The 18,618-nt window shown below is 52.7% G+C and overlaps 6 protein-coding genes across 6 annotated transcripts; 4 read left to right on the plus strand and 2 right to left on the minus strand.

The window, feature by feature from the left end:
* Positions 1 to 4,488: 4,488 nt before the first annotated feature.
* On the minus strand, positions 4,489 to 5,184 carry N0V96_006062 (uncharacterized protein; the record flags this gene model as incomplete). The annotated part of the gene is made up of 3 exons (XM_065757567.1): positions 4,489 to 4,754; positions 4,891 to 4,968; positions 5,178 to 5,184. 3 exons carry the CDS (start codon positions 5,182 to 5,184, stop codon positions 4,489 to 4,491), a joined length of 351 nt encoding a protein of 116 aa, XP_065613910.1.
* Positions 5,185 to 6,268: 1,084 nt separating this feature from the next.
* N0V96_006063 (uncharacterized protein) lies at positions 6,269 to 8,421 on the plus strand (the record flags this gene model as incomplete). The annotated part of the gene is made up of 5 exons (XM_053193938.2): positions 6,269 to 6,742; positions 6,803 to 7,043; positions 7,150 to 7,218; positions 7,320 to 7,766; positions 7,889 to 8,421. 5 exons carry the CDS (start codon positions 6,269 to 6,271, stop codon positions 8,419 to 8,421), a joined length of 1,764 nt encoding a protein of 587 aa, XP_053048514.2.
* A 906-nt stretch (positions 8,422 to 9,327) lies between these two features.
* Positions 9,328 to 10,664, plus strand: N0V96_006064 (uncharacterized protein; the record flags this gene model as incomplete). The annotated part of the gene is made up of 2 exons (XM_053193939.1): positions 9,328 to 9,813; positions 9,873 to 10,664. The coding sequence occupies 2 exons, from the start codon at positions 9,328 to 9,330 to the stop codon at positions 10,662 to 10,664; spliced, it is 1,278 nt and encodes a 425-aa protein (XP_053048515.1).
* Positions 10,665 to 11,302: 638 nt separating this feature from the next.
* Positions 11,303 to 12,397, plus strand: N0V96_006065 (uncharacterized protein; the record flags this gene model as incomplete). Its single annotated transcript, XM_053193940.1, has 1 exon — positions 11,303 to 12,397. One exon carries the CDS (start codon positions 11,303 to 11,305, stop codon positions 12,395 to 12,397), a length of 1,095 nt encoding a protein of 364 aa, XP_053048516.1.
* A 665-nt stretch (positions 12,398 to 13,062) lies between these two features.
* On the plus strand, positions 13,063 to 14,818 carry SEO1_3 (MFS transporter (Seo1); the record flags this gene model as incomplete). The annotated part of the gene is made up of 4 exons (XM_065757568.1): positions 13,063 to 13,198; positions 13,252 to 13,399; positions 13,655 to 13,800; positions 13,869 to 14,818. 4 exons carry the CDS (start codon positions 13,063 to 13,065, stop codon positions 14,816 to 14,818), a joined length of 1,380 nt encoding a protein of 459 aa, XP_065613911.1.
* Positions 14,819 to 15,070: 252 nt separating this feature from the next.
* On the minus strand, positions 15,071 to 16,837 carry N0V96_006067 (uncharacterized protein; the record flags this gene model as incomplete). Its single annotated transcript, XM_053193942.2, has 1 exon — positions 15,071 to 16,837. The coding sequence occupies one exon, from the start codon at positions 16,835 to 16,837 to the stop codon at positions 15,071 to 15,073; it is 1,767 nt and encodes a 588-aa protein (XP_053048518.2).
* Positions 16,838 to 18,618: the final 1,781 nt, after the last annotated feature.

Here is an 18,618-nt window from a genome sequence, read left to right on the forward strand (position 1 = left end):
CCCTCGCCTTGGTGCGCGTGTCGCTCCTTGCCCCTTACTTGCCCTTGACTATCGATGGTGTTCATGTAGCCACCAACAATATCGTATAGCCATAGCTCCCTTGAAACCTGTAAACTTACACTCTCAATTCACATTTACTGGCAAATTTGAGTCTTCGCGCAAAGAAAGAGGAAGTTGCAATGTCTGAGCAGCTGTAGCTTGTGAGTTGTGAGTTGTCACTGGTGGCTTGTTGGCTCTCTCTAATTTTGAGAATAGTATTGAAGATATTCCAAGGAAAATGAGATGCTCAAATTGAGTCACATTCCTGAAAGCGACCTCTCTTGAGTTGAGCCCTAGGCCGGCAGATCCGGAAACCTCCTTGTCGTGGCGGCTGACCTAAGGTGAAGTGAAGTGACTGCAAGACTGATACTCAATTCATTGACACCCGCTTGCAGCTTGTGTTACAGGAAAATCTAGTCTCTCAGGCCAAATAGACCTGAAAACGAAGGCTAAATGTACAGGTCTAGACCACCACTTAGCGCAATCACCGACAGGATGGAATCATTGATTCCGAGGCTCTGGTCGCCTGGTAGATGTAACGGCTTTGATTTTAACTTCAGGGGCTGAGTGGATGGCACAAGCTTCCCCTGGCAAGAGACCAGGGTGCTAAAAAGGACCGGGGCGCTCGGGTTCCGCTGAAGAGCGAGACCCTTGACTCCCATGACTCCTTCTCGCATTGCCAAGTCTGTTTATGAAGAGTTGAGTGGCCTCTGTAACTGCTTGATGTTGTGTTGTAGTCTGTAGATCTCCTCAACCCAAATTTCCCAAAACGAACCGCCTTGGCAGCAATTCTTTGATTACGGTACCGGCGTCAGCGGGTGGCTTTTATCTATTCGCTTTGTATGGGTTCCTACTAGTAGGGCTGGGGGAACTAGCAGTGCCGCATCTGTAAGGGAGCAAGCCACTCCAGACTGGCGATCGGGAAATAATGCTGCGATCGCTCTGTGGCGTCTTTCCCATACAGACACTTGAAGACTTGACCTGCCTCACTCCGCATCTTAGCCTACGTCGGCCCCCAGAACCCCGGAATGGATTTGTGCAACTTCACGCAAGACAATACGGAAGGGCCAGCCAGCGATTGGGCAATGCTGCCAGCAGCTGGTATGATGGGCTGGGGACTAAAATCCTCCATCACCGCGGAAGAAACCCTGTCTTGCCCTGTCAGTCTAGCGAAATGTGCCGTTGTCTTTCAAGCTAACGTTGATATGATCCGATTGTGCGACCTTGAATGCGAAGTGCACGCCGAATAAATGCCTACTTGTATGTCACTCGTGCCCCTAATCGGGAGATATAGTCAAGCCAACAAAAGGGTCTGGGTTCACACTCTCCGGCCCGATCTGATCTTCTTTTCACGCTTCATACACTAGGTAGGAACGGGTTCCCAACGACTTCACAGCCTTTGCACCTGGCTGTAACATCATTCATAGCAGCATTCAGCAAATGCGATGAGTCAAGATGGCGGTTGAGCTTTACTTTGAGCAATGCTGGGCTATTTTGAGCACTATCGGCATCTCAAACGTGTTCCTGGGCCTCATCGTCATCAGCATCACGAAATTCTCAAGCATCGCGCTGGTCCCAATCATCACTAGCATGGCCTGTGCCATCGCGAATGGACTATGCTTTCAAATATTCTACACGGATAGTTCACCATTGGATAGGGCGCTCGCGTCTGGGTTTGCCGATACTTTTTGGCTAGTACGACATCCGCTCATCCGCTGGATCCCTGACCGCGAAGTTCAAGATTAACGTCTAATTCAGGTCCAAGAAGCCGGCATATCATTCTATTCGTACGCGATGTTGACTCACATGTTGGCGGGTCGTAGTCGGACAATCTACCTGACGGCCTTCTGGATTCTGATTGTCGGTATCACCGCTCTTCGCGGCACGATCTTGATAGCTCGAGTCCTGGGTATCTACGACGAAACCAACAACACCGCCTCGAAGGTTGTCGACTTTACTCACGTTGGATACTTCGTGCTCCTGGCGCTTCTGGAATGTCTGAGCGCCTTCTACTTGCTCCGGAAATTCGCGTCGACGAAGAAGAGGTCGTTGCGGGCTGCGCTGAACATCAGCTTGTGGGGTCACTTGATGCGCAGCACAGAGATACGGGTGTCTTCTCTGGCGTTGATCGGGGTGTCTAGGTCCATCACCTACACTTTCCACCCGTCTCTATTGAATACGCCTACCACGACGCCCAGGCAAATCGACCGATTTGTATATACCTTGGAATGTATCTTCCCTGTCATTCTATAGTGAGCATCGATCTTTTGACAACTTGAATCCACTTCATCGGCTTACCTAGATGTTGCAGTTTCGATCTTTTAGCTTGCAAGATCCAGTCCGAGAATCGTGGAGGGAAGAACAATTACAATATACGGCACGTGGAAACACCAAACATGTTGAGAGATTCTACAACTGGCGAGTTCAGCAGTACAATCTCTCCGTCGTCAGAGAAGCCTGTCGAGGTTTGCAGAGAAAATAGAAGATAGTGTCAATGTTCGAATCTATGTGGCTTGAAAAGTTTGACTGAAAGTTGTAACTGGTCTGTTGCAGGTGGTGACCGCACCTTGCATGAGTTGCATTCGTGGTCTTACTTATTACGGCAGGCTCCTAGCCATATCTCAAATCACACCTTCCTGGATTGCATGCTTCCCGGGAACAGTTCCCGAAGCCAACCCAGGTTGACGTAGTCCGGCTAAGACAGCATAACTTGAGTGGGCCTGTCACCGAACCCCTCTTCCAAAACACTCTCATAGGCGCGGTGTGTTGATGAACTATCACACTCTGCATCATAGTTACGATATACCCCCACTCACTGTCCCATTACAATCGGCATCTTTACCGGGGATCTGACGCAAGGGGGCTCTTTCTTCCTCGATCGGTGACCGAGGCTCACGGCTATACTTTCCGAACTCCGAGAAGCAAAACATCATCCTGGTTCTGCTATGCAGAGCTCCTGATTAGAAGGTAACGGCGACTATCAATGCTATGTGGCATTGAGCCCCACAAGAGTCTAGTGCAACGAGTTTATTGAAGTTGAACCCGATAGGTCCGCCATTCTGCTGACAACTCAGACTGGACTTTTAGTGTAAGTGTCAGAGATTGTTCACACAACACAGCCGCAAGATGCGACGTTGAAAATGTGGATCAATAATACGGGTAGATGAAACAAGGTTTTGTTTAATCGTTTCACTGATAGGGTGTCTCTAAGTCTAATAAAGCGGAACTGCAGATCGGCTAGAATAGGGGTACCACAAAAGTGACAAAACCAAAGTGAACATGTTCGAATTGTGCCCCCACGTGCCTCTGACTCTTCGAGCACTCTAGAATACGAAAGCTCAGGAGACAAGCTTCGCTCAGTCTCCACAACCAATGTAGATGCAACTGTTGCTGCAATGCTGCCGCATCCCTTGACGGCAAGGATCTATGCGCGGATAACGGATACAATATACTCAGCACCAAACCGCTGACACGTGTAATCGTGGCGGCGCCTTTAGCAATCGTAGTTGGCATTCCCTGTTCAAAGCCTGCAGCCCAGAAGAGACGTTGATGCCTTGCTGAGGATACTACTACGTAAGAAGTTATTGCACTCCCGATGGGCCACGATGTTGTATTGTTGACAAAGAAATTGGGCACTGCTGCATGTAGTGATCCGCTCAGAACCGCTCAACTGTGAGCATTGCGTAAAGATTTACCCACCGACCCTTGTTCACATTCTCGTCATGTTTTCTGTTCGAGTTTGTGGGAAGCTCAAGGTGGCCGAAGCTTGACAAGGGTTCAGCAGTTGTGGTGGGGACAATCACTCAGTTACCGGCTGAGAGAGGTTTGAGAATAGACGATGTACCGTGATTATCAATGAACTTTTCAGATTTTGATTACCCTGTAACACTAGAAATTTACTGCTAAAATCTAACCCCTCGTTCCTGAACGATAGTCTTTGGGGAGGCAAAGCTGTAGTTCGCTAGAGGCCGCCTTGTCTATGATCCCGAATTTCCCAAAGTGACCCAAGAAAAGAAAATAGAGGCTAGTTAGGCCATGTGTTAACACTTCATCCTACGCGCCACTTTTCTCCCGCCCAGCACGATTCATTTTCTCTATTGTGACTTTCCGGTCAATATCTATCACGAGGTTAGGTTAGCAGGAAAGATAGCAACCAGGGACGAAAAGTCTTCATACCCCTCCCGAGCCCATGCTGTTGCGATTCTTCCGCTTGCGCCAGAGTATCAATACGGCCATTGCTAGAACGGATGCCGCCGCTGTTTCGAAACAGGTTAGCTCATGGCATGATCATAAGGTTCCACGAAGTTGTCTCTCTTACCTATGCCCCCGAGCACCCCAAGGACGGCAACACCAGATCCACTGGTGAAAGAAACGCCTTGCGTTGAACCGATGGCTGATGGTTGAGGTTGAGGTTGAGGCTGGGGCTTACTTCCACTATCGCCGTTGAGGTCATTTGACGGGAGAGGGACCGATGGTGCAGTCACTGTGATCGTCTGGGGCGCAGCGGTGACAAATACCGTGTTTGTAGGGCTTGGAAGGACTGAGGATTGAGGTCTCGTTGTTGTGATGAACACTGTAGTTTTTGATATCGACACGCTTGGGCGAAGAGTTGGTGACTTTGGAGGTGCGCTGGAGATTGGCGTTGATGGAGGAGTAATAACCCTTGGTGGTGCGCTTGATGAGGGTAAGACCGCAGGCTGAGTGGTCGTTGGGATCTGAGGAAGCGTATCTGCTGGGCCATTTGATGGAAAGGAAGCATGACTAGATGTTATGGTGGTTCGTTGAGGGGCTGGGAGTATAGGAATATCAGAGCCTATGAGGGGTCTGTTCGGCGTCAGAGGTCCTGGCGACTTGACGGCTCGTTCTTGATGCTGTTCTTGATCTTGGTCTTGAGGAATGTCGAGCCGAAGCTTGGGAGGAGGACCTCTCCTACGGTTCATCGAAAGACCAACCATTTTGTTCAGCTTAGCTGTAAGTCTGTGTGGTTGTTGGCTGTGAAGAGAATGTTAGTTTTTGGGTGTTCAGTCATTTTAGACCAGAGCGGGAAGGGCGTTTGACTTACACGGATGAACTGTCACTACCAGAGCGATGGGTTCGGTGGACCCCGTGGGATACCTATCCAAGATTCTGAGGCTGACGTGCCATGTTTCTGAGACGAGACGACTGGACTTCTCTTGAAAGGACTTGGCAACGGTAAAGTAGCCGGTCTATCAGTTGCTTAGCTGAATGCACGTGGTGGACCGATCAAGGGAGGGCTTGAGCGTCATGAGGGGACTGTGGCAGATCTTGGAGGCATATGTGGGAGAGTGGGATCCGGAGGGGGTCGCCTGTCGTAGATATCGGCCTCTTGTTGTTGTCATTGACATATCGTGCACAAGCTGTCGCAGGGATTGTCTATTCTTGGCATTGATTGTCTTTGCTTTCTCTCCATTTTCTCTACCTCTTTCCATCTTCGTCTGAGACTTCCCTGCGCGGGTGCGGACGTGTATACTTCACAACCTGCCGCCGCAAAACCTATCAGCCCGGCAGGCGTTTTAGGCTCGGCGCAACATCCTGGAACAAGTTTCACGCTTACTGGACAACGGACCAGTAACATCCCGTAGCGAGCGCGGGTTTGCGTATAACCCAATTGGTTCAGAGGGCATTGGGTCCAGAGTCAGCTCTAATCTTTTGCGGCCCCTTCGCCCCGGGACGTGGCCTAGCCGCAAATCACCCTTGGTCGATCAAGAACTCTCGAGGCTCAATAAACCTTGCGCCAGTTCACTAAACTTATTTTTGGCAGTATCTGCGGGCTGTGTGGGATGATGTGTCTTGACGTGACGTCGGCAACTGGTTGCCGTTGAACCCCAGGGCGGCCATGGCCCCATCTTCCTGAAGTTGAGGAATTCTGCTGCAAGAGCCGGTGTTAGTCTGAAAATGAACTCCGCAAATGTCTTGGCCTCAGATAGTGTTACTCTGAGAGTGAACTGTGCTCGGTTTGTGGATAATCGGGTCTCCCGTGGAGAGAGAGAGTATCTGTCAAATATCATCAAGAGTGGTTCCTCTTGGAAATCGTCGTATCTTTCTTCAGACCAAAAAGAGAACGGCAAGACCTTCATTTTGACATCTCAGTCGAAGGCGTTCAAGCAGCATCGCCAAACTCCTCGCCGCCATGGAACGTCCTAGCAGTGAGACCTTGGAGTCTCGAGCCGCCAGACCCAGCATAGCTAAACGGATCTCCGCCACAGCTATGGGTGGCTTGCATCTTCTCACAAGCGACACTGAACTCTCTCAAGACCGAGACCACGACGAGTACATTTCGCCAACGAGGACGTCTGTCCGAGGCCGCTCGAGATCTCTCAGCAGGAGCCTCAGCGTTGCCAGCTCGCGCAGCAGCAACTCGTCCATCTTCTTCGGCCGGCCGAACTCATTACCTTCCATCACGGAGAGCGAGAATGGTCCCCACGGCACTGAGTTCCGCGACCCGTTTGCGGACCAAAACTCAATAGAAGGGCATTCTGCTCCGCGTGAAGTTCAGAACCCGTTCGACGATAACAGCAGTGGCGATGAGGGAACAGCCGTTCAGGAGCTGGAACCCGAACCGCCTTACCACGTCTTCACGAAAAAGCAGAAATGGGTTGTTATCGTCATCATCGGAGCCGCCGGACTGTTCTCTGGTCTTTCTTCCAACATCTATTTCCCAGCTCTCGATACGATCGCACGGGTAAGTCCTGTTCATTCTCCCGGAATCCTCGGAAACTCTCTAATTCACAAAATCTCACAGGATCTCAATGTCAGCTCGCAGATGGTTTCTCTGACCATCACATCCTACTTGATCATCCAGGGCATTTCCCCGTTGATTTGGGGCTCGATCTCGGATGCTCTGGGCAGAAGGCCAATCTACATCGCCTCGTTCGCCGTGTACATCATTGCCAACATCGGACTCAGCTTCTCTCCCAATTTCACAGTTCTTCTGATCTTCAGGGGCTTACAAGCCGCCGGAAGTGCCTCCACCGTGAGCATTGGTAAGTTACACACGGGAAAATACAACCCTTTTTTTTTTCTCCCTTGGATCTCTAAATTTAGCCAAGAAAAAGTCGTCGTAATTCCTTTTACTGACCTGTGCAACAGGAAACGGCGTGATCCAGGATATTTCTCCCCCGGCTGAACGGGGAGCCTTTATTAGTTTCTACCAGGCGAGTAAGTCACTATGGGCCCTATCGCTGTTTCACTAGCATTACGGTGTTTTGCTCGGTGGCTCGGTTTTATCTCCTGGTGAGCTCGGAGCTAACACCTCGTAGTCCGAAACTTCAGCATAGCAGTCGGGCCTGTGCTCGGCGGCCTGCTCGCCAACTTCCTCGGGTTCCGGTCCATCTTTGTCTTTCTCCTGATCCTTTCTTCTATAGTCACCTTGGTGATTGTGTTTTGGCTGCCTGAAACCATGCGGAGCATTGCCGGGAACGGCTCGCTTCGTTTGGGGGGCATTTACAAGCCGATCATATGGTACCTTGGCAAGGAGCCAGAGTACCTCGAAGACCCGGATGAACCCATTCCGCGGAAGAAGGTGACATTGATGACATTTGTGGAACCATTACGGCTGTTGATTCAGAAGGACATTCTGATCAACTTGGTTTTCGGTGGCGTGGTCTATACCATATGGACTATGGTCACGTCAAGCACCACCATCCTGTTTAAGGAGTTGTTTGGACTTAGTGACCTGCAAACCGGTCTCGCATTTCTACCTAATGGTAAGCAACCTTCCCTCCTTCATCTTTTCTTACTTCTTCCAAAAAAGGAGACTCGCTTACATGCAGGACAGGACTTGGAACCATTGTTGGGTCCGCAATCGTGGGCAAGCTAATGACAAAAGACTATCTCGAGATGGAAGAAGAGTATAAGACATCTCATAACATAGCAGGAACAGAAAAGCTCTCAGGAAAGAATATGCCCGCCGAGTTCCCCATAGAGCGCGCCCGCCTCCGTCGTCTTCCCTGGATCGTCCTCGTTTTCGTCGCCTCCACCGGCGGCTACGGCCTCTCCCTCAACTTCCCCTCTATCACTTCCCGATCAGGCTGGATCGCAGTCCCACTCGTTCTCCAGTTCTTCATCGCTGCGACCAGTAACGCCGTCTTTGCCCTCAACCAGACCCTCGTCACCGACCTGTGTCCCGGAAAGGGAGCCAGTGCCACCGCGATAAACAACTTGGTCAGGTGCGGCTTGGGTGCCATCGGCGTTGCGCTGGTTGACAACTTTGTCGCTACTACGGGGCCTGGGGCCGCGTTCTTGGGCTTGGCTCTTGTCACGGTCGCTGTTGGTCCGTTGGCGGTGATACACTGGTACTGGGGACAGACTTGGAGGGCGGCAAGGATGAGGGAGAAGATGTCGAACAACGAGAAGGCGTGAGGCCGCAAGGTCTCTGCGTTGCATTAGTCGTCACACTTTGTGGCTTGGTGAGGCCGCGTCTGTGACGCCTACCGGTCGATGCATTATCATAAGTCTGTAGCGTTGAGCGTGCATGATTTGGTGATTCTGCGAAAGGGAGTTTAACATCATAGTTTGGGCTAAAAAAGCAGGATAGAATTACATAGATTTACATTCAATAGCAGTGTTAGAGGCGGCATCAACAGTCCACCCAGTTCCACACCTGCGCACCTCGAAAATATCTCACGTCTCCCTCCTCTTCCCTTCAATACAAGGATGAAATCGACCTACTTTTGCCGTACATCAAGCAACATGATTGCCGAGTCTTGGCGAAAACGAAGTGTTTGACACATGGGTCCGGGGAGAAATCGTGTAAAACCATTGGCTCATAGGCCTCCTCTCCCAGACATGGTAAGCAGCACACAACCTGACACCCACCCCATGCTGCCAAGCAGTCTGTCGGCTAACAACTCATTTCGCTTTCGGAAAAGGAACATGGCAGGTCAGACATCTTTATCGACAGGACACTGAGGTTTGAGAATCAATTCAAGCTATACGTGGAAGAAGTCTCCCCAGTTTCGGGTATGAGCCCTTGGCTAGTGCATCTTTCCCGAGATTTTGGCTGACTCAAATTTCCGAACATGATTCGGCATCCCGATGTCGCATACCCGAGCGGGGTTCATCTTATCTACAGTCCACGAAGAACGCAAAAGATTGACAGAAGCGTCAGATCGGACCTAGTTCCGCGGCAAATTTCGCCAGTATTTAACTCATCAATTGTTTAGGAAGGCATGCGAATGTTTCTGTCTCCTCTTATTCCTCGACGAAAGACTCATCAGCAAGACGTGTAACATCTTTAAACTTTGTGTACTGCGCAACCGAGAAATCATGGTAGAACTTCAACAAAACGGGGAGGCAGCTCAGCCTGCGGTGAAGATCGAGCAGCAACTGAATGCGTACGTGGACAAGTATGTCGCAGAAAACCAGGGCTCGCTCCAAGTCAACAAGACAGCCTCCGGATCGCTCCCTGGAGGAACGACCAGATCCGTTCTGCATTACCTGCCTTTCCCGTTGGCTTTCTCCGGAGGCCACGACTGTCACCTCATATCCGTGGACGGCGTCGAGTACCTCGATTTCGTATCGGAGTATTGCGCCGGCATGTTTGGCCACTCTCACCCAAACATCATCGCCGCGATCAACAGCGTTACCAAGTCGGGATTTACACTGGGCGGACCGAGCCCCAAGGAGGGCGAATTGGCAGCCCTGCTCGTTGAGAGGTTCCAAAGCGTCGATGCCATCAGATTTTGCAACTCGGGAACTGAAGCGAACACCATGGCAATTGGTACAGCTTTGCACTTCATCGGAAGAAAGAAGGTTGGTTGTTAAAGTCTCTTGAGCCGGAGATCTCTCGCTAAATCATCTCTCACGCTCAGGTTTTGGTGTTTGAGGATGGTTATCACGGCGGCACTTTGGCTTTCACGCCTAACAACCCGCTGATTCTTCCCCACGATTTTGCATACGGCCGGTACAACGACATCGAGTACACCCGTTCGCAAATCACCGACGATATCGGCATCATCATCGTGGAACCTATGCAAGGCGCAGCGGGCATGCTTGAGGGGTCAGAAGAGTTTCTCCAATTCCTCCGCGACGAAGCCACGCGCATCGGCGCCATCCTCATCTTTGACGAGGTCATCACCTCGCGACTCAACTACGGCGGCCTGCAAGAGATCTACGGCATCACGCCTGATATGACCACCATCGGCAAGCACTTTGGCGGAGGATTCTCGTTTGGCGCATTCGGCGGGCGCAAGGAAATCATGGACCTGTACGATCCGCAGGGGCCGCGGAGTCTCTTTCATTCGGGAACGTGGAACAACAACGTCTTTTCCATGACGGCGGGTGTCGCTGCTACCAAGCTCTTGTCGAGGGAGGCACTTGAGAGGAACAATGAGCTGGGAAACAAGCTTCGTGACGAGCTTCGTGAGGTATTTGGGTCCAAGGACGCGTCCATTGTCAAACTCACTGGTTTTGGGAGTGCTATTGGCTTGCACTTCCAGGGTCCTTCGGCAGGCAAGTTGCAGGACCTCTTCTTCTTTTACCTTCTCAGCAAGAGGATTTATGTTGGACGTCGTGGGTTCCTTGCGCTCAACCTTACTCATGGGGAGGAGCATATCAACCGTGTTCTGGATGCGGTCAAGGACTTCTGCGCAGACATGTTATGAGTAATGTCTTTAAGCTCAAGCCTCTGGTCCTGTGCTGCCAGCTCATAGACAAGATCAAACAAATGCCATCAACCTAACCCTCTCTCTCTCACTCTCTCACACACACACACTCAACTGCGGCAATTGGCAGACATCGTAGTCAGCTTGATTCGCTCTTCTCAAGACCGAGATCATGGTCTAACACTTACGCTTTAACTTGACCGTCGCCATCGCACATAAGACCCTTCCTTGGCATCGCCAACCTCCTCCTCATGATGCTCAGAAAGGAAGGTTGATAGCGCGACATTGGCTTTTGCTTGGCAACTCAAGAGTAACGTGGTATTCACTGCAATTCCAACCTTTATCCGCTTCGGATCCAGCATTCAAATGCCCCCTGGACCCCTGTCTATCGGCGCAGATCAGCCTATCGCGCGGGGTAAACAACACCAACACCGGCGCGGTGGTTTGAGCGACCGTGCTCTTTATTAAAGCCTCCCTCCGCAAACCGGTCGGCCAGTCTCATCTCATCCCACTTGCGCCATCGTCACTCATTCTGGCAAATAGCCGCCAAGCTCATGCTATCTAGCCATTGAGTATCTTTCCTCTTCCTCTTGGACCTTCAATTATTAACCCGGCTTAACCTCCGGAAGCCACTCACAATGCCGGACCTCCGCCCCCGCACCCTCGCCCCACTCATCCTCTCCCTCCTCACCGGCCACCGCGTCCTCGGCCAAGCATCGCCGGGGTTCCCCATGGTCATCAACACCTGGGGCGGCCCCTTCACAGCAGCCACGGATGCCGCCTATCAGGCACTTGTCAAGCCGGGCACGTCGGCCCTCGACGCCGTCGAGATCGGCTGCGCGACCTGCGAGGCGAACCAGTGCGACGGCAGCGTCGGCTTCGGCGGTTCCCCCGGCGAGAACTGCGAGACGACCCTTGACGCCATGATCATGGACGGCGTCACCATGAAGTCCGGCTCCGTCGCCGCCCTGCGCCGCGTCAAGAATGCCATTGGCGTCGCTCGCCACGTGCTTGAGTATACCTCGCACACCATGCTGGCCGGCGACCTCGCGACGGAATTCGCCATTGAGAACGGCTTCGTCGCCGAGAGCTTAACTACCGAGGCCTCCGCGGAGCGGTGCGCCGCGTGGCGGGCCGGAAACTGCCAGTCGAATTACAGGCAGAACGTCACGCCGGATCCCAAGGCCGCGTGCGGGCCGTACACGCCCGTGGAGCTCGACTCCAGCTCGTCTGGCTACTTTGACCTCATTGCCCCAAATTCGGCGCAGGCGTCACACGATACGATCTCCATGATGGCTCTGGACACGAACGGGGTCATGGCGGCTGGCACCTCTACCAATGGAGCCTCCTTCAAGGTACCGGGACGCGTCGGCGACGGTCCGATTACAGGTTCCGGTTCTTACGTTGACGGTGACGTTGGGGCATGCGGCGCGACTGGCGACGGCGACATCATGATGCGCTTCTTGCCCTGTTATCAGGCTGTGGAGAGCATGCGAAGGGGAATGAGCCCCCAGGAGGCGGCGAGAGATGCCGTGGTTCGTATGGTTAAGAAGTACCCGGCCGTGTCGAGCGGCATTGTGGTTGTCAACAACAAGGGTGAACACGGCGGTGCTGGGTCCGGGTGGACTTTTACGTATGCCTTCAGAGGTGGTAAGATGAACGCTACCGAAGTTGTCACTGTGCCGCCCGTTGTTGTTACCCGGTCTTTGCGCGTTGAGTCAGAGTTGAGGTAGAGAACGGTCGCATTTATAAATTTGTTGAGGAATAGACCTGATTTGACCTTGCCCCCGGCAAACTGAGGCTCGGCTTTCACACCGAATGACCAAATTCCTTCCACACAAGATCCGAACCTTTTACGCTACATGGGCCATATTCGGTTATTTACAGCGTTCTACTCGTCGAATGAGGTTCAAGTTCGAAAGACGTCAAAGCAAGGTTGTCTATCACCATTGTGGGGTTGCAGCACACCATTGCCTCGCCTGGCTTTTGTCAGCTAACTTGCAGGATGGCCAGCCAATCCAAACACATAAGTACCTGGTCGATAAAGCTCTCTACCGATATCGCAAAATCCCATCTTCTTGGCAGTTCAAATGTTCTATCTTCCCACAGCTTGACGATACTACCAGCCCACTTTTGGCCGCATCGGCCGAATTCACTACGACCATCCATCAATTGCTGAACCAGATGCTGCTGCTCAGGAGCTCAATAAGAGTTGCGCAATAGCGGGCAACTTCCGGGTGGGATACAGCTTTGAACAAGGGCTCCCGGCCCGTTTACGTCTCTCATTTATCAATCCGCTGAGTCTCCTTCGTCGAGCAAGTATGACTTGACCTACCTCAATTCTCGATCGTTGTTATCCTAGCAGTCTCTGGTCGAGTGCCTCAAAGACTTTGCAACGATGTCATCTGCTCTGAAAGAGTCGGTCCCAAGAGACAAGTGGTGGGAGTGGAGATGGTTCTCACCAGATGATACGAAGGAGGAGAGGCGCCTCATCACGAAAATTGACCTTCTCTTGGTGCCTTACTCGGTCCTCGGTATGATCTCTCATGTAGTCTCCTGGCTATCTGGCTAACATCCAGCTCCAAAGGCTACTGGGTCAAATATGTCGACCAATCCAACTTGAATAATGCCTACGTCGCTGGTATGAAGGAAGATCTCGGTTTTTATGGAAACGAGCTTGTTCAGCTCCAGACGCTGTTCACTCTTGGATCGGTCTTAGGCCAGATCCCTTTCTTGTATGGATGATGCTCTCAGGATCTGCTGTTATATGCTAACAGGAATTCAGATTCATCATGACCTATGTCCCAATCCAATATCTCATCCCAATTTGCGACGTTCTATGGGGAGTTTTCACGCTTCTACAGTATCGCGTCCATTCTTACGCAGAACTGGCCGCCTACAGATTCATGGTTGGCTGGTTTGAAGCTGCATTCTTCCCAGCAATGCATTACGTCTTTGGTACGGATTAGACTCTTCTACTCTCAAGACAGCATCGTTGACTTTGGCCTAGGCTCTTGGTATCGGGGCCATGAAATTGCTCGTCGCGGCGGCATCTTCTACACCGGTCTCGCTGCTGGCACATTGACAGCCGGCCTCATCCAAGCCGGCGCATCAAGCTCACTCGAAGGAGTCCACGGTATGTACAATCATCATCCAGGCCGCCCTGATTGTATCTACAGTAGCTGATGAGGGAAAAAACCACAGGCATGGAAGGCTGGCGATGGATGTACATCATCTATGCCCTCATCACCATCCCCGTCGGCATCTTCGGCTTCTTCGTGATCCCCGGCACCATCGATCAGCCCAACAGGTGGTGCGTCAACGACAAAGACATCGAGACCGCCCGCGAACGCCTCGAGAAGCACGGCCACGTCCTGCACGGAAAAATGAAGTTTGGCCACATCAAGCGTACCCTCCTCGGCTTCCGCTTCTGGCTCGTCATCACGACCGACGTCCTCTTCTGGAACGCGGGCATCCATAAGAACACGGGCTCTTACCTACTCTGGATCAAGAGTCTTGGACGGTACAGCGCTGCTCGTATCAACGAGCTGGGTACAATCTCCCCCGCGCTGGGGATCGCGTACACGCTCATCGCTTGTTTCGCTTCGGATATGTTCCTCGGCCCGGCCTGGTCGATCACAATCTGTTCGGTCCTCAACGCCATAGGTCTCATCTTCCTGACGATATGGACTGTTCCCGAAGGTGGTCTTTGGTTCGGATTCGCGACCATGTATTGGTCGAATGCTCTGTCCTCTGTCTTCCACGGATGGGTCAACAACCTGCTGCGAGACAGCCCCGAGGAACGAAGCTTTACTCTGGTTCTCATTAACTTGCTATCGCAAAGCTCGACGGCGTGGACGCCCTTGCTCACGTTTCCGACGGTGGAGTCGCCGAGGTACAGGAAGGGCTTCTCGTTCTGTTTAGGATGCGCAATCGCGTTGATAATGTTCACCTGGATCATGCACTACTATTTGAAAAGGGATAAGAAGCACGACACTGGGTCCACTGACGAGGAGACGAGCACCCAGTCCGAAGTTGGCGAGGCGTCTTCAGTGGAATTGAAAGCCAAAAGCAACTCGGACGCCAAGGAAGACGATCAGGTTGCTGTGAGTGTCAATAAGGAGACGGGCGATGACAGGATCACAGCGATTTGACAACTCTCTCATCACGTTTGCGAGACTGTATGCGGACTTGGCCATCAATGTTGGAGTTCTTTGCAAATATGTATATACTGAAATGAAAGCTAAGCTATGTACAGTCTCGTCCCGGGCTTATTTGTCACATGCCCCAGAGCGATATCGAATGAAACAAACTTTGATGCAGCGCTCTTCCTACATCCTGTCTCTCATTCCGGTCTCAGATGACAAAGAAAGAGCCCGATTTTTGAAGAATCATCCAGCGGGCACTTAGTAAACAGGAACCTTGAAAGCAGGGAAGGTGTAGGTCCAGCTGTCGATGGACTTAACGTCGTTGACGCAGTCAAAGTCGGAGCTGTTGCCGCGCCAGACGGGACGAGTAGGCCACTGGCAAAGCATCTGGGTCTCGCCAGCGTTGACGTTGGTGGACGAGGTAACAGTGGCATTGAGGCGGCTGGGCTTGTTGCCGTTCTCGACCCAGTCGATCATGATGTTCATGTTGTTCTGGGGGTAGGGGCCGGGCTGGAGGCTGTTGGTGCCGCAGTGGCCGGCGCCGGGGACCAGGTAAAACTGGTACCAGTTCTCGAGGGACTTGATGGCCTCCTCATCCTTGGCGTCGGGGTACATGACGGAACGGACGGACTGCCAGTAGTGAACGGAGGAGGCGGCGGGGATGCTGGAGTCGGACTCGCCGTGGTAGTGGAGGAGCTTGCCACCCGAGGACTGGAAGGGGGTCAGGTCGGGGAGGGTGGTCTGGAGGCTGTCGAGGTAGCGGATCATGCCGGTGTTCATCCACTCGACGAGGGTGTCGTAGGTGATGTTGTTCATATCGGAGAGGTTGTCGAGGTCGAAGAGCTGGACGAACTTCGTAACGTACTCGCCGCCGGTGGAGGGGATGCTGAGCTCCCACGCGTCGGTCTCGTTGTTGTAAACCGTAGCGGCGTCGCCAAGCTCGGAACCAATCTGCCAGGAGAGGTAGGCGCGCTGACCCTGAGAGTTGAAGACACCATCGTAGATAGCCTGAGCGACGGCGACGGCCTGCTCGGTGACAGTGCCGTTCTGCTCAGGCTGGTAGCTGGTGGTGCTGCCCTGGGCCTGTCTCTTGTTGAAGCCGAAGCCGAGCGAGCTGCTCGTCTTCGCAGCGCAGTAGTAAGACTCGCCGATGGTGGACTTCAGATCGAACTGGAGCTTGCAGAGGTCAGTGCGGGAGATGACGCCGTCGACACGGCCGTCGAGGCCGTCGCAGGCGGCAATGGTGGAGTTGACAATCTTGGCCAGCTCGCAGGGAGGCGGGTAGTAGTCCTGGGTATGCTCGACGGCAGACGAGTAGACGTGGAGGACCTGCTGCTGGGCGAAGCGGAAGGCCGGGGCACCGGCGATGACACCGTCGTACTCCTCACCCCAGCGCTGGACCTGGCTCATACCCTCGCGGCCACCGTCGGAGCAGCCCTCATAGTAGGTGTAGACCTTGTCGTCGGCGCCCATGCTGTAGAATCCCTTGGTGATGGCCTTGCCAACCTGGGTCATCTCGCCAAGGGCCTGGTACCCGAACATGTGAGTAGCATCCCAGTTGATGGAGCCGTTTCCGTAGAGGACGACCTCATCGTAGCTGTTGCTGAAGGCGTCGTAGCCGGCATCAGTGGCACCTCCGGCAGCACCGTATGAGATACCGCCAGTGGAGTCGGAGGAGAGGGAGAAACCGCCACCGCCGGCAACGTAGAAGCGGTTCTTGAAGACGTCGGGGCTCGGGAAGGCGTACTTCAGGTTGACGGTGTCGCCCTTGCCAGTGTGGGTGTAGGCCACGGTGACGTTGCAGTATGTGAGGGGGGTGCTGCTGCCGCCCATCATGCCACCGCCGCTGGTGGCATTGTAGACCGGGCTGGCAGTGACGGAAGAGGGAACCAGATCGATGCCAAGAAGAGTTCCGTTGGAAGGCAAAGCGTTCTGCACGTGCTCGACAGTGCACACATCTGCCAGGGAGGATGTGCTGGCTCTGGCCGCCAAAGCGCGAAGAGCCGCCTTGGAGTACTTAGACATATTAGAAGGATATGAAGTTCAAGCCGGTGTGGAAGTTCAAGCCGGTGTGGAGGAAAGACAAGTGAGTGAATGAGAGAAGAGAGAGCGAATGATGGCGGTGATGCCTCCTAAAACAATCAGCAACATTGTGCCCGGGCAGACATCTTTATAACAAGCTTGAAAACTTATCCCGATGCTGCGGTTCCCGAGTCCTCGGCGACGGCGTTGCCATAGTAGACGCGGCTCCACACGTGGTCCGTCTGTACGCCTCATAGCGCCGGGGCGCAGTGTATAGACGTGCGAGCCGTATGCTCGCATCGACCCCAGTTTGGCCGTGGAGACCTACTCCCAAAGGTTCAGTTTACGTCAGTCACAGCTAGCGTGAATGGAAGAGATGACGGTAGGGCTGATGGTCCGGACGAACCTTGTTCGGGTGGGGATCCAACTCCCGACGCTTGGAGGGTTGTTTTCTGGTTCGTCCAATGATCCTTGGTACCCTGACCACCGGTATGCCGCGTCACACTGGTCCTGGACAATCTTTGAATGCAGTGTAGTCTGATTTGTGACGCGTCTTCCACAGGACGTGGAAGGAAACGTGTTGCGGCGTTGAGGCTAATTCGAATACAGCTTGACGATTCACGAAAGACATTAAGCTCCCGGTCTGGCACCTGACTTCGAGAACGTATCAGTTAGCATAATGTCTCAGTAATGCGCCAAATTCTTGTTGCAGTTCTCTTCTGCATGATTCTATCTGAATAGGGGACAAGATGACACCGTAAACCCAAGAGTGAAATCTAGGGGCCACTCATAAGGGATGCTAGGAGCAGTGCAAGACACTCGCAGTGGCATGAGTGAAGTCCAGGCTAATATCCAACACCACCTGACGTTTCTGGTCAATTTCATCCCAGCAAAGAGCATAAACATGTCTATGAAGGTTCCACAGCTCTATGACCCCTGACCAAAGTTGATAAAAAAAGATCCAAAGTCCGCCGGGAAAAACGTGACCACAAGCCACAACAGTAAACTTTACTTCGGTACAACCCCACAAAGCTTCTGGGGTTATTTGGAAATGGGGCTAGGCAAAACCCACGAATGCTAGTTAAAATCTGCTCAGTGTGTTCCGACACACAGCCAACTCCCATCACGGGACCGATTCGGCCAACGGGTTGTGGGTATTAGTGATGATGAATTTGTCTCTCCATCCACCGGCCGAGTGTAATTGCCTTCTCCAGCTTTCTTCAGATTCTAGCCACTTCTTTCTTTTGGTGGCGGATGTTGCCGTGAGAGGGAAGAACGGGAGCACCGTTCTAGCGCTGTCTCTCGGAGGCCGTTGTGGGGGCACCTCCGATCTACGGCCGGGATTTGGGCCGATGGTTTCAGTGGGGCTAGTCCGAGCTAGGTTCAGCCAATCACGGATTTCGGCGGACAAGCTTCCTTACTTGATCTGGCCGAGAAATACTAATCTGGTTGTCATTTACAGCTTGCCAGACAGGCGAGGACTGCCCAGAATTAAGGTATAGGGCAAGGGAGAATGTGAAAGGGGTGGCCACTGGCCTATGGAAAGGCAACACGGAGAGCAGCAGGTGGGCATGTGAGTTAGTTTACGCTTGACCTCTACGCGGAATGTGTATCCTTTAATCTACCAGAAGGAGTATTTCAAGAATAATCACTATTGTTTCGGAATCTTTACAGCCCACATCCCGATGCCATCAACCAGAACCACTTGCTGTTGGGTGCGGAAAGCATCGTCGTCAGAGCCGACGGAAACATATACCCTTTGGGCTTCCGGCGCAAGTCACATG

The sequence above is a fragment of the Colletotrichum fioriniae genome (assembly GCF_027942845.1).
Source record: "Colletotrichum fioriniae strain IMI 355084 chromosome Unknown scaffold_6, whole genome shotgun sequence".
Classification (NCBI taxonomy): Eukaryota; Fungi; Ascomycota; class Sordariomycetes; order Glomerellales; family Glomerellaceae; genus Colletotrichum; species Colletotrichum fioriniae.